The following is a 14,550-nucleotide window of genomic DNA, read 5'->3' as shown; positions in this document are numbered from 1 at the left end:
CCCACCACCATGCTTGGCTAATTTTTGTATTTTTAGTAGAGATGGGGTTTTCACTATGTTGGCCAGGCTGGTTTTGAACTCCTGACCTTGTGATCTGCCTTGGCCTCCCAAAATGTTGGGATTACAGGTGTGAGTCACTGCGCCTGCCCTTTTTTTTTTTCTGAGATGGAGCCTCACTGTCACCCAGGCTGGAGTGCAGTGGCGTGATCTCAACTCACTGCAACCTCCAGCTCCCGGTTAAAGCAATTCTCCCTGCCTCAGCCTCCCAAGAAGCTGGGATTTACAGGCACCCACCTACCACGCCCAACTAATTTTTGTATTTTCAGTAGAGGTGGGGTTTCGCCATGTTGGCCAGGCTGGTCTTGAACTCTTGACCTCAGATGATCCACCTGTCTCAGCCTCCCAGGGTGCTGAGATTATAGGTATGAGCCACCATGTCTGGCCAAGGATGAAAATCTAAAATCAGAAAATAATACAATACAGGCCAGTCGCGGTGTGGTGACACACACATGTAATCCCAGCTACTTGGGAGGACGAGCAGTATAATTGCTTGAATCTGGGAGGCAGAGGCTGCAGTGAGCAGAGATCATGTCTGCCCTCCAGCTTGGGTAATAGAGTGAGACCCTGTCTCACAAAAAAGAAAAAAAAAATTTATCCTTAATGTTCTAGTCCTCTCCTAAATTGACACATCAAGGCTAAATTTTTTTCAACTAAAAGAATCTCTAAATGAGTTATCTATTACTTTAAATTGGAAGGGAAACATGTACAACCCCAAACCAAGAAAGCTTATTTAGGTTTGAACTCTGTGACTTCATCAAAAACTAAATAAAAACTTTAAGTTTTAATGCTGTTTACTGAAAAAGCATTTTAAGAGAAGACTGCTAAAAGGCAATGTTTTTTTGAGATAGGGTCTTACTCTCATCGCCCAAGCTGGAGTGCAATCACAGTTTACTGCAGCCTTGACCTCCTGGGCTCAAGTGATCCTCCTATCTCAGCCTCCTGAGTAGCTAGACGACAGTTGCACAACACGACGCCTGGCTAATTTTTGTATATTTAGTAGACGTGGGGTTTCACCAGGTTGCCCAGGCTGATCTCAAACTCCTGAGCTCAAGCGATCTGCCCGCCTCAGCCTCCCGAAGTGCTGAGATTACCGGCATGAGTCATCATGCTCTGCTAAAAAGGCAAAATTTAATTACCTAGGAATGATTAGAAAAACTGCATGTATCTCTATGAAAAAGCATGCTAAATAGTACCAATTCTGAAATGTGTGTAAAATGGATTAACTGATTATAATGCAGGTTGAAAATGTGTTGTCAAAAACGACACCCATATATATACATAGGTATGTATTATACAGATTTTATAAGTGTATGCACAAAATGCTAGGGGGAAACTCCAAAATGTTAGGTGATGGTATTTTAAGTAATTTCTACTTTCTTCTATATATTTTATATTTTCCAAATTTCCTACAATGAAAATGTATCCTTTTTCAATTTGTAAAAGCAGCAAAAAGTTGTTTAGAAAAAAAAAATCCAAGCCAGAAACAATGGTGTATGCCTGTAATCCCATCTACTCAAGAGGCTGACATGGAGGATTGCTTGAGCCCAGGAGTTTGAGGTCACAATGCTCTATAATGGGCCTGTGAACAGCCACTAAACTCTCGCCTGGGCAACATGGTGAAATCCCATCTCTTAAAAACAATTCAACCCTTCCCTGCTACATTTTTAATTTTCCCAATTACCTTGGACTGTTCTGCCCTTGAAAAGTGATAGAAATACAAGTTGAACTCTTTGGCACATTCTGGTTTCAGTTCATACATGCCTCGTCCTGTTAATCCAGGTTTCCTATGAAAGAAAGGACCTTAGAATATTATTACTAAAGCCATGCACCAATTTATGAGAGTCTTGGATATTAGAACAAGAAAGCAGAGCTCTCATATTACTGCTGGTGGGTGTTAAGTTACAACTATTTTCAGTGGGTTGATTTGGCAATCTAAATCCAAATTCTACATGCATCCATTTTATTTAGCACACCCACTTTGAATTTATCCTAACTGGACAAGTGAACCTGACGGGCACTGCAGTGGCAACAGTTAAAAAGTTGAACAACAGGAAATAAGTAGTAAGTTACAACATCTCTAAACAATTGAACACAATTAACAGTGATGATAATTTCTCTATTTTCACATGTAAAGACATCTATGTTAAGTTTTATTAAGTGGAAAAAAGCAGGTACACTACTGGGGTTTAGAGAATTTTCCTAAGCAAGTTATAAAATCTAGAAGCCAAATTAGACAGTTTTAAAAACAGAAATGACACCAAATTAAAAACAAGGGACAGACTGGAAAAAAGTACTTGTGATGTATTAAATAAGAATTGATATTTCTAGTATATAAAAATACTTATGAAACAATAAGATAGGGACAAACAACCATAAAGAAAAATGGATTAAAGTATGAAAAAACATTAACGGCCAATTAGCACATAAATAGATGCTCAACTTCACTGTTAGAGTAACGCAAATTAAAATAAGGTACTGTTTTCACCCAACTACTGTGCAGAAATTAAAAGACTGCTCATATTAACGTGTTGACAAAGTTGCCTTCATACACTGCTAGTCAGAGTGTAAATTGCTGACTTTTTTTGGGAATGCACTTAGGAGGTATGTATCAAAATGTAATACAAACTTTCACTTTGATCTGGCTAATTCTCAAAAAACACTTTCACAGTCAAAGACACACTTGTTAATGCTATACATACAAGGATGTTCAATATTTGTTTATAAGAGAAAATCTGGAAATTATGTATTACACTAATAGGGAAGAGGTTAGATACATTACAGTACATGACTACAAAAAAGTGAAAAAGCTCACGCCTATAATACTAGCACTTTGGGAGGTTGAAGTAGGCTGGATCACTTGAGGTCAATGAGTTCGAGACCAGTCTGGCCAACATGGCAAAACCTCATCTATACTAAAAATAAAAAAATTAGCCAGGTATGGTGGTGGGCGCCTGCAGTTCCAGCTACTTGGGAGGCTGAGACAAGAGAATTGCTTGAACCCAGGAGGTGGAGGTTGCAGTGAGCCAAGATCATGCCACTGCACTCCAGCCTGGGTGACAAAGTAAGACTCAAGTGAAAAAGGATGAAGTATGCCTATATGTACTGACAAAATATATTGTGTAAAAAACAAGAAAGCCCAGAAAAAACAAAACCCCCCTAAAGACACAAACATATGGAAACATCCCATTAAAGTTTAATTTTAAAAAAGATTATAGAATAGTAAATATAAAATGACCCAATTTTTTGTTATAAATACGTGTTCCAAGTGTAGAAAAAAACGTAGAAAGATATATATCTAAAAATAATAGAAATCATTTGAGTGGTTGGATTACAGGTAATTTTTTTTTTCTGAAAGCAAGTATTGTCTTTATAAGCAATAAAAAATAAAGACACTGTCTATCTTCAAAAATTTATAGTGGAATAAAAAAAAATGAAGACATTGTCATTGGGATAGGAAGCAAGGAAAAAACAGGCTCAAGAAACTGCCTCAACAACTTTAAGGGTATAAACCAGTTTACTGATTGGGAAAGACTGCTTAGGAATGTTTTCCCACAATTTAGGCGGCACGTTCAAAAGGAAATAAAAGAAAGCAGTTTTAAGAAATTACAATGCATTTACTTAGATCACTGCTGAGGTTAATTTTTACGATTTGAAACCATCAGCTATGAACACCTATTCTGAATGTGATGAAAACCCTCACAATGTTACTTTATGTTGCTGAGTATAGGGCGAGATCAGAAAAGTGAAATGTCAGTGAGCAATCTCATTCACAGCTATAATTTGAAAATGTCTGTCACTCTGAAAGATGCAACTTCATTCTCCGTTCCATCAAAGAAAATACTCTAAGAAAAATGAATGTACTGGAAAAATAAAAAAAGAATGTGAAATGATAGGAAGTAAACTCACTTGAAATGGGCAACTGCTTCGATTACACTCTCCATGCCAGTCTCCTTGTTCTCCTAAAGGTACAGGACACAAGTGTGTTTCATGTTAATAATAACTGCTAGCACTCAGCATTGTGTTTTATCCCACTGGCCCTCATAATAACCTGAGGTAGATACACCTTATCTCCATTTTTACAGATGAGGATTCCATAGCAAATATAATGATTAGTACAAAACTAGACACACTTACTTGGTAAGCTGATGTCCATTTAAATTGATATATTATTTTTAAATACATAAAATAGATAAAACCTTATGATTTTTAAAAAGTCACTACCATATGGAATCAAGGTAAGAGTTTTCTAAAAGCAATTAAATGAAAAATAAAGTATACAAAACATTAAAAAAATTTATGTAAAATACTTTCGGTATTTTACAAAATAGTTGCACTAATTTCTTGTCTGTATTTTCAGTACAACAACACTTCCCAAATCACATCTCACTCATGACAAGATATTAATAGGAATTCTGTGAATAAATAATTCTTTAAAATGTTTGGGATATACAGTTAAAATCACTTTATATAAGGTTTAAACCACTTTAAAAGGCTTTTTGAAATTTTATTGTTCCTTAAAGTTTAGGCTAAATTATAACTGATTCCTAAATGAACAACTTGGGATTCATTTCCTGCATTAAGGAAGTACAAGTAATTTTTATCTTGACTAGATATTTAGTGACATTAAGAAATTATTATTTGGCAAGGCGTGGTGGCTCATCCCTGTAATCCCAGCACTTTGGGAGGCTGAGGTGTGTGGATCACTTGAGACCAGGAGTTCGAGACCAGACTGGACAACATGGTGACAGCCTGTCTTTATTAAAAATATAAAAATTAGCTGGGTGTGGTGGTGTGTGCCTGTAATCCCAGCCACTTGGGAGGCTGAGTCATGAGAATTGCTTGAACCCGGGAGGCGGAGGCTGCAGTAAGCCAGGAATGTGCCATTGCACTACAGCCTGGGTGATAGAGCCAGACTCTGTCTCAACAACAACAACAACAAATATATATAATACATGTATTTATATAGATATATATATATCTACATAAAATGTCTATGTAAAGTATATATTACATACAAAATATCTGTTATAGATATAAAATACAGATATATATATAAAAGTTTCTGTAATATATATATATAAGTTATTGCTGTTTATAAAAGTGTGATAATATAAAGATAGGTTTGTTTTTTTTTTACAGTCCTCATTTTTTAGATCAGAGTTTTTCAACCTCAGCACTATTGACATTCAGATGAGATAATTTTTTGTTGTGGGGGGTTGTCCTTGGTATTGCAGGATGTTTAGCAATACCCCCGGCCTCTACCCACTAGATACCATTAGTATCCCACACCCTGGCCACAGTAGTGACATTCCCAGATGTCCCCTGGGGGACAAAACTGTCCCCAGTTGAGAATCAGTGTTTTAGATACATATAGTCCTATTTATAGATGAAATAGTAAATACAATATTCTCTAGGAAATAATACAGTAGGGCACAGAGGTCAGTGGTTGGGGTATAGATGAAGCAAGACTGGCCATCCATTGAAGGTGGTGATGGGTTTGTTACACATTTTTTATCTCTATAAATGTTTAAAATATTTATAATACAAAGTTTAAAAGTATTACTATGCAACGAAGATAAGACAGGTTGAAATCCCAGAAAAATCAATGTTAATTAAGGTTGAAAGTTTCAATCTATGTTTCAAATTAAGGTAAACATTTTGAAAAGCCTCAATGAAAATAAAGTCCCTTTCCAATTATAGGGGTTGAATTTCTGAAAAGTCCCATGGCTGAAAAATATGTTGGTGAGAAACTTATGACCCCTGGAAGGAAAAACAGTTGCAATTTAACCTACGAATGTCCTTGTCACTATTATTTTACATTCACTAAAATAAAACAAGGGCTCCTCATTAAGAGTCTCAGCTGGGTGTGGTGGTTCACGCCTGTAATCCCAGCACTTTGGGAGGCTGAGGCGGGTGGATCACCTGAGGTCAGGAGTTCGAGACTAGCCTGGCCAATATGGTGAAACCCCGTCTCTACTAAAAATATAAAAATTAGCTGGGTGTGGTTGCAGATGCCTGTAATCCCAACTACTTAGGAGGCTGAGGCAGGAGAATCGCTTGAACCCCGGAGGGGGAGGTTGCAGTGAGTCTCTGGAGGCCAAGAAGGAAAAAGCTGTGGGAAACATTATTTATTCTACTCAACATATGTAAGTAGGTGCTTCTGACTCCCTTCCTCAATATACTAGGTTATAAAGCATTATCCATACTCATGGCAATTTTGCACTAACGACCCTCTAATGACCTCTTTCTGTGGGGTACAGACATTAGTTCTAAGGTTTGAGTTTAACTTTTTTTAGTGCCCTTATGTTCTTCAAGCCTTTACTGGAACAGATTCTATTACTATTCTGTTTTCTACTCCTATTCTCTTTTTCTAACTATTTATAGTAAGAGTGACTGGAATTATATACATCCCATAATGATAGATTTTACAATTGTAAGAAAGGTATATAGAAATAAATCTATACATACTAGACTGATAGGCAGGGAAAATTTCTACAATTTTCTTTTTAGAAATGTAGGTACTTACATCTTCTGGTAAAGACTTTACCAACTCACTATGAGCCATAGGCTTGATACTCAACTGATGGATAATCTCTCGCTTGATTTCATCTGTAGCGTTTACCTGTCCAACTCCAGGACTAAATCTCTCTCCTGTCAAAAATGAGAAAGTATATATCACATATTTAACATAATCACAATACTCTTGTAATATATACTTATAATTCACGTAGCATGTTATATTTCTCTAAGTCTCTCTGAGCAATGAGAAAGCAAGGACTGTTCCGGCAACAAGCCAGGGAGAGAGCAGCTCCTGACCATACTTCGGCATCTTAGACCCAACATGTGAGTGCAGGCTTTAGGCAGTGGAGAGAGCTCTCCTGCGGTTTCAAAAGAATGGGATCACAAGTGTGGGAAGGGTTTAAATGTAGTCAAGGAGACTGCATTTACCCTATTCTCCTTGGGGGAGCAAGCAAGGAGAGCCTTCCTTTCCCCTTCTACCTAGCGGCAAATAAAATATCAACTTTGGAGACCTTCTTCATTGGTATCATCTCCTGACAGTAGCCAGGATTCTCTGCTCTATGGACTATAGAGGGTCTAAAACATAGTAATGACAGAAAATATAGATAATAAGGAGATAAATTCACATCTATTAGCCATAGGTCTCCATTAGCTTGGAATTATTGTATCTGAAGTCAAGAAGAAGATACTTTTGTACCACAAACCCACGGAGAAAAACATAGTTAAGATATAAAGTAAGAGTAAATAGATCTTAAACAACCTATTGTTTGCTTGCTAAATTCTCCTGTCCCCACCCCACCAATACCCTGCAAAACATAGAGTCTTCCAGTTTATTCTGTTTCAGTAGTTGTATTTTCTCCTTCTTCCAAAACACTACAGTGCTGTTACTCTCAAAGTTACAGTAACCAGAGGGGAGAAAAAGAGGAATATTCCAATTCGCTTCCCCTGAGTATCCTCTCAAAACACATGAAACACAGGTCAGAAATTCCAAACTATGTGCTACTACAAACTTCAATGTAATAAATGCTTCTAACCATTTAAACTTACCAACAAGCATTATAATGAGGTATAGCATCTCTTCTATTAGAGTATTGTTCTGCTGAACAACATCCTATAACAAGTGAGGGAAGATAAAGTTCAGAGATAAGAATAGGCATATCGTTTAATCTCAGAGGATTAACATATTCAAAAAGAAGAAAAGATGCTTCATTAGCAATGTGTTGTAGTTTCTTAAAACATGGTCTTACCTTATGGGTAATCTCAGAACTAAATCTTTTGCCATAGTCTGGAGTACTGAAAATCTGATAAAGTTCAAAGCGGCTGAGCATGATCATCAGGAAATGATTTGGATCCATCATGGAGACACCTGTCTTTTTTTTTTTTTTTTTTTTTTTTTTATGTTTGAGATAAAGGAAAAGAGGAAGGTCAAAGGGGCCACTAAACATTAGTGAGAGATAGTTTGGCTTGCACCAGAGAAAGCAGTTTACCAATCCTAAAAGGTTCATCAATCCCAACAAAAGATGAAAACCCATTTAGCCTCAATCCCTACTTGGGGTAGCTGACAAGTGTGGAAAGGAATCTAAATTGGTAAAACAAAACACAAACAAACAAACAAAAAAGCCCCAAACCTAAGCCCACACAGCAGAGTAACATGGGCTATGAGTTCTCTTTCCTTCTGGTGCCTTGAATTAATTGTATTCCTGTGAATTCAGTTCCAAAATTTTATTCTGGGGTTCTCTGATCACTGTCTGGACTCAGGGAAATGTGGTATGTTAATTAGCCTTCTCGTATTTTAAAAATATAGATATTAAACTATTATCAGAATCTCTCAACCTATTTTTTTCTGGTAAGCATTACACTAAGTGAAGTGACAGCTTTGAAATATTAGTTTCAGTTCTCTTTTAATTCCATTTGTATAAATTATAAATCAACCTAGATTTTAATTTGTTTTGAATTAATAATTTTTTGAAATATACATTTCTTTTTTTTTTTTTTTTTTCTTTCTTTGAGACGGAGTTTTGTTCTTGTTACCCAGGCTGGAGTGCAATGGCGCGATCTCGGCTCACTGCAACCTCCGCCTCCTGGGTTCAGGCAATTCTCCTGCCTCAGCCTCCTGAGTAGCTGGGATTACAGGCACGCGCCACCAGGCCCAGCTGATTTTTTGTATTTTTAGTAGAGACGGAGTTTCACCATGTTGACCAGGATGGTCTCGATCTCTTGACTTCGTGATCCACCCGCCTCGGCCTCCCAAAGTGCTGGGATTACAGGCGTGAGCCACCGCGCCCGGCCGAAATATACGTTTCTTGACTTTATATTTCTGTAATGACTAAATCCATTCAGTAGTAACAGAGAACTACTACTATGTGACAAGCACTATGCAAAGCAAAAAGGATAGAAAAAGAAACAAGATATACTGCTATGGTTTGGTGGGGTGCAGGTAGGATGCTGAAGAGTAAATAGTCATCACAATCCAGGGTTGTGAGTGCTTGTCAGGGCTAAACACCATGCTAGGGGGCTCACAAAAGGGACATGTAGCCAAGTTTTAGAGTGTCAGAGAAGGATTCCCAGGGGAAGTGATGCTAAAGTAAACACAAAGACAAGCAGGAAAATAAGTTAGCTAGGTAAATGGAAAAGGAAGGGGTGGAAAACTTAGGGAGCAAAAGAAATAAAATGCAGAGTTTAGGATTTATGAGAATATGGCAAGTGCTGGGAACTTCAATGTAGTTAAGTATTGAAGTCTTGAAAATTAGTTTAAGGGGTCTAAAGTAAGAGGTTCAAAATTAGTTAAAGAACCAGAGGACAACAAAGGTGTATGGCCTTAGCAACTAGGTGAACTATGGACTGAGGTAGGGAACTGAAGACAGGAAGAAGGTATGGAGGAAATATGAGGAGTTATTCTGAACACGCTTAATCTGAAGTATGTCTAGGGAATATAGATCGAGATGATCTAAAGGCTGTTAGCCATATGAATTTGGAGCTTGGGAGACAGGGCTAGGCTGGAGTTATAGATTTGGGAGTGATCACAACTGACTGGATTCTATGGAAATACCAACAAGAAGCAAAAGACTCCCCACAACCTTTAAGTTCAATGCTTTTAATTCATTACCTGAAGCATTACTATATCCTTGTCAAACATCTCACGTCTGCATTTCACATTATGGTAGTAATAAATCTAAAAAAATAAGTAATTATATTGGGTAAATAGTTTTTGTTGGTTAAGGCTCTCTCTCCCAATCTTCCCCCACAAGCACAAGTTTGGACAAGTAAGAATGTGTGCACGTGTGTGATGTGGTTTCTCCAACAATGAACATTATCTTAGTATAGATTAATTAATTACAGATTTTCACATTACAGTGATCATGCTGTGGTTCATATTTTGCAGCTAACTTGCTGGGTCTCCGAATAAAGTAAAAGGTTGTTGTCTCAGGAAGGTTAGGAGTTACCAAAAACAAGAGGGCAAAAAACAATTTGTTTACGGCCATATCACTCCGAATGTGCCAGATCTTGTCTGATCTCGTAAAAAAAAAAAAAAATTCATTCCAAGCCTACTGTGAGGTCTAAAAAGTAAACCTCAATTTTACAGCATACTAAAAAGGACTTTTATCTTTTAATTCAATTTAATTTAAATAGATAAAATCTGGATTTTATTTTTTAAAATCCAGCTTCGTTCTAAAAAATTATTTCAAGTAAAAATCATGACCACTGTTGTTCATTTTTACTTTTGATATTATTTGACAAATTATGAATAAAAGTTCTAAGAATTTTTTATCATTACATTTATGCTTTCAAACAATATAGATGCTCAGCTTTTACTAGGTCCACTGAAAATTACAACATTCACAGAAGCCAAAAATGGAATCAAAACTCTTCATAGAATTAGAAAACACTTACCTGGTTTACTAGAGAGAACCCATTTCTTCTCCACATTCCGGCATGTACTTGGGCACATAAAACGAGACATCTAAGAGGGTGTTCTATCAACATGGGTGGGCTAAGTTCACTCTATATATACAAAAAATAAAAAAACAGAAAACAAAAAACCACACACACACAATCAATGCTATAAAGAAGTTTGGTTGATAGGGATAACAGCTTTTATAAAACACAATATAAATTATTTTATTATTATTTTTTTTGAGACAGAGTCTCACTCTGTAGCCCAGGCTGGAATGTAGTGGCCCAACCTTGGCCTCCCGGGTTCAAGCGATTCTCCTCCCTCAGCCTCCCGAGTAGCTGGGATTACAGGCATGGGCCACTATGACTGGCTAATTTTTGTATTTTTAGTAGAGATGGGGGTCTTGCCATGTTGGCCAGGTTGGTCTTGAACTCCTTACCTCAGCTGATCCACCTGTCTCAGCCTCCCAAAGTACTGGGATTACAAGTGTGAGCCACCACACTCAGCCTTATTTATTTCAATTATTTTAAGATCTGTTTGTGTGGTGGTTAGTTTTATGTATCAACTTAGCAAGGCTACAGTATCCCATTTATGGTCAACACCAATCTAATGTTGCTATGAAGGTATTTTTACACATGACTGACATTCAAATCACAGACTGGCTGAGCATGGTGGCTCACACCTATAATCCCAGCACTTTGGGAGGCTGAGGCAGATGGATCACCTGAGATTAGGAGTTTGAGACCAGCCTGGACAACATGGTAAAATCCTACATCTACTAAAAATACAAAAACCTCTACTAAAAATAAAAACACTGGGCATGGTGGCAGGTGCCTATATTCCTAACTTCTCAGCAGGCTGAGGTAGGAGAATCCCTTGAACGAGGTGGTGGAGGTTGCAGTGAGCTAAGATTGCACCACTGCATTCCAACCTGGGTGACAGAGTGAAACTCTGTCTAAACAAACAAACAAACAAACAAAAACATAGACTGCATAAAGCAGGTTACTCTCCAAACATGAGTGGGCTTCATCAATTCAGCTGAATGCCTTCAGAAACGACTGATATCCCCCCACAGAAGAAGGAATTATGCCTTTATGACAGCCACTGTACTCTGGACTGCAACATCAACTCTTCCCTGGGTCTCTCCAGTCTGCCAGTCCGCTCCCTGGCAGATTTCAGACTTGCCAGATTTCATTCCCCATTAATTTCATGAGCTAATTCCTTAAAACGAATCAATCTCTCTCTCTCTCTCTCTCTCTCTCTCTCTCTCTCTATTTACACGCATGCATGCACATATCTTACTGGTTCTGTTCTCTGGAGAACCCAAACTAAAAATATGTTTCAAAGTGATTTCAAATACAAGGAACATAATAAATAGGTATTCACTTTTAAATGTTAGTACCACTTACTAGAGGTAGGAGTTCTGGGAATTTATATGCCACTTCACTTTTGCTTAATAATACATGTAAACCTGCATGAAAGAACAAACAAAAAACAGTATTTCTATGAGTAAAAATCATTTGGGAAAAACACCCTACATATTCATTCAACTTTAACTTCTTTTCTCTTTGGGAACCTATCAAATTACCAATTAAGATATAAAATGAACTATATTAATAAAAGAAGCTCTTTAATGCTTCTCATGAATCTCTTATCAAAGGCACACTTAGAACTAGTCTTAGTTGTATGTACTAATATACACTGAGGACATTTTAAAAGCTATCAAAACAATTTATATACATGTTATGCCAACTTTAAGAGTTATATTTCACTGGGCCACGGAGTTTGTTCCCATTTAAAGCATAGTAGTGAGAGATCCTTCTGGCCACTGAACAGAGAAACTGGCCCTGGAATTCACAGTCTGCACTGATACTGACCTTTGAATTAAGTTCCCCAGAACTTCTGGTTCAGGATGAAAGTCTCTTTAGTTTCTCACCTCAAGGGATCCTGGTTGACAGCGACCTCTGTCTCCCGTGTTCAAGCGATTCTCCTGCCTTAGCCTCCCAAGTAGAGTAGCTGGGACTACAGGTGCACTCCACCATGCCCAGCTAATTTTTGTATTTTTAGCAGAGATGGGTTTTTGCCATGTTGGCCAGGCTGGTTTCGAACTCCTGACCTCAGGTGATCTGCTGCCTCGGCCTCCCAAAGTGCTGGGATTACAGGCATGAGCTACTGTACCCAGCCTCCAGTTTATTCTGAATGCGTTCTGTCTGTGCTATTACTTAAACAGAGGACACCCTTTAAATTCTTATCAGTAGATGCTGGCTACTTGCTCAAGCCTGGTTTGAGGCTTTCTTCATCTAGGGAAACTTGTATAACTAATGCCATTCTAATAGTTTATTCTCAACATTTACTGCTCAAGCTCCATTAGCACTTCCTTCCAACTGTCCATGAACTGTTTTGGGTAGGTTTACTAAGCTTTCCACTTAGATTATAAGTACTTAGACCAAGGTTTATCAAATACAATGAGATGAATACTCAAAAACATTCACGCAACAGCTTTTAGGGAAGTAAAAACCTAGGCAGAAATTAGTACATTTTTAGAATATTGACTTTTTTCACTGTAGGTAACTATCAGCATCAGCTTCCTCTCATAAAATTAGATTTTTAAAGGCAGAAGAGATCAGTGGCTCATTTGGAGACAGGACTCACTACTCATTTTCTTGCCTGCCCCCTCTTTTTTTAAGGGAATGCACAGGGCATGTGCAGCCATGCCTGTGTGCTACTTCCCCATGCATGCCTCGCTTTCTTGCCTTCTATCCAATACTTTTCCAAAACACCATGCTATAAATTGCCTGTGTTGAGGATCGACAGTTCACTTGCTCAAAATACTTACAAAAAAAAAAAAACTGGGCCTGAACAAGTTACAGAAATAAGAGAGATTTCTTCTTACGATCATTATTTCATTCTAGGTAATGGTCTATTGCACCATTTTAATATTCAGATGCCTAAGAATAACAACTTTATAAGCCTCAGAGGAAGTAATTATCTTAAATGACTGTGACTTCAATAATATACCCATGGCAAGGGTCTATCAGTGGGATGAGATGGGTATCAGAACAATGAAAAAGATGCCTTCAGAACGAAAGAGGAATCATTACTACTGACCCCATGTACATTAAAAGGAAAATGAAGGAATATTATTAACAACTCTAGGCTCACAAATTTGTTCACTTAGATGAAATGGACCAATTCCTTGAAAGATAAACTATCAAAACTCACACAAGGAGAAGTAGATAACCTAAACAGGCCTGTATCGATTAAAGAAATAGAGTCAATAATTAATAACCTTCCAAAAACTAAAGCATCAGATGAGATGACTTCACTGGTGAGTTCTGTCAAACATTTAAGGAAGAAATGAAACAAATTCTCTACAATATATTCCAGAAAAAGACAAAACAAATCAAAAAACATACCCTCAATCACATTAAGTTACTGATCCACAAACTTAACATGAACTACATATTTTACAATGAGTAAAAATATCTACCTTCAGAATTTCTATTCTCTGAATTAAAATGGAACTAAAGAAAACACCAGGGTGTGAGCAAGACAAGAATACCTAGAATCAAGAAATATAAAAGCTATACTGAAATTAGTCTGCAGAGATGGATCAAGTGTATATTCAAAGTCTTTGGCCACTTTAAGATGACAGCTTCAGATATTCTACTAATTAATTACAAGTGGCTTATAAATCAACTACTTGAAATTAAAAGAATTATCACTCCATTATGGCCTTGTCCTTGACCTGTTTTGTAAGAGGCTATCAATAAATATATGAAATAGCGGCTAGGCGTGGTGGCTCACGCCTGTAATCCTAGCACTTTGGGAAGCCGAGGTGGGTGGATCACGAGGTCAAGAGATCAAGACCATCCAGGCCGACATGGTGAAACCCCCTCTCTACTAAAAAATACAAAAAATTAGCTGAGCGTGGTGGCGTGTGCCTGTAGTTCCAGCTACTTGGGAGGCTAAGGCAGGAGAATTGCTTGAACTCAGGAGGTGGAGGTTGCAGTGAGCTGAGATAGCGCCACTGCACTCCAGCCTGGCGCCTGGTGACAGAGTGAGACTATCTCAAA

The 14,550-nt window shown here is 37.7% G+C and overlaps 1 protein-coding gene across 7 annotated transcripts in view; it reads right to left on the bottom strand.

Moving 5' to 3' along the window:
* The window catches only part of UBR2 (ubiquitin protein ligase E3 component n-recognin 2), a 118,178-nt gene that overhangs the window by 40,527 nt on the left and 63,101 nt on the right, over positions 1-14,550 (bottom strand). For 6 of the 7 annotated variants that reach the window (XM_017547294.2, XM_037745305.1, XM_017547291.2 and 3 more), the window contains 8 exons: positions 11,884-11,945; positions 10,471-10,581; positions 9,686-9,751; positions 7,827-7,949; positions 7,627-7,690; positions 6,587-6,711; positions 3,967-4,019; positions 1,742-1,844 (listed from right to left, as the gene is read on the bottom strand). In XM_017547294.2, the coding sequence (XP_017402783.1) occupies positions 1,742-1,844; positions 3,967-4,019; positions 6,587-6,711; positions 7,627-7,690; positions 7,827-7,949; positions 9,686-9,751; positions 10,471-10,581; positions 11,884-11,945 (707 nt within the window). Of the gene's footprint in view, positions 1-1,741; positions 1,845-3,966; positions 4,020-6,586; positions 6,712-7,626; positions 7,691-7,826; positions 7,950-9,685; positions 9,752-10,470; positions 10,582-11,883; positions 11,946-14,550 lie in introns of those variants that run through there. The other variant, XM_017547295.2, reaches the window with a different exon arrangement.

The sequence above is a fragment of the Cebus imitator genome, unplaced genomic scaffold (assembly GCF_001604975.1).
Source record: "Cebus imitator isolate Cc_AM_T3 unplaced genomic scaffold, Cebus_imitator-1.0 Scaffold197, whole genome shotgun sequence".
In the NCBI taxonomy this organism is placed as follows: domain Eukaryota; kingdom Metazoa; phylum Chordata; class Mammalia; order Primates; family Cebidae; genus Cebus; species Cebus imitator.
The sequence above is the reverse complement of the archived record's forward strand: the minus strand, read 5'-3'. Positions and strand labels throughout refer to the sequence as shown.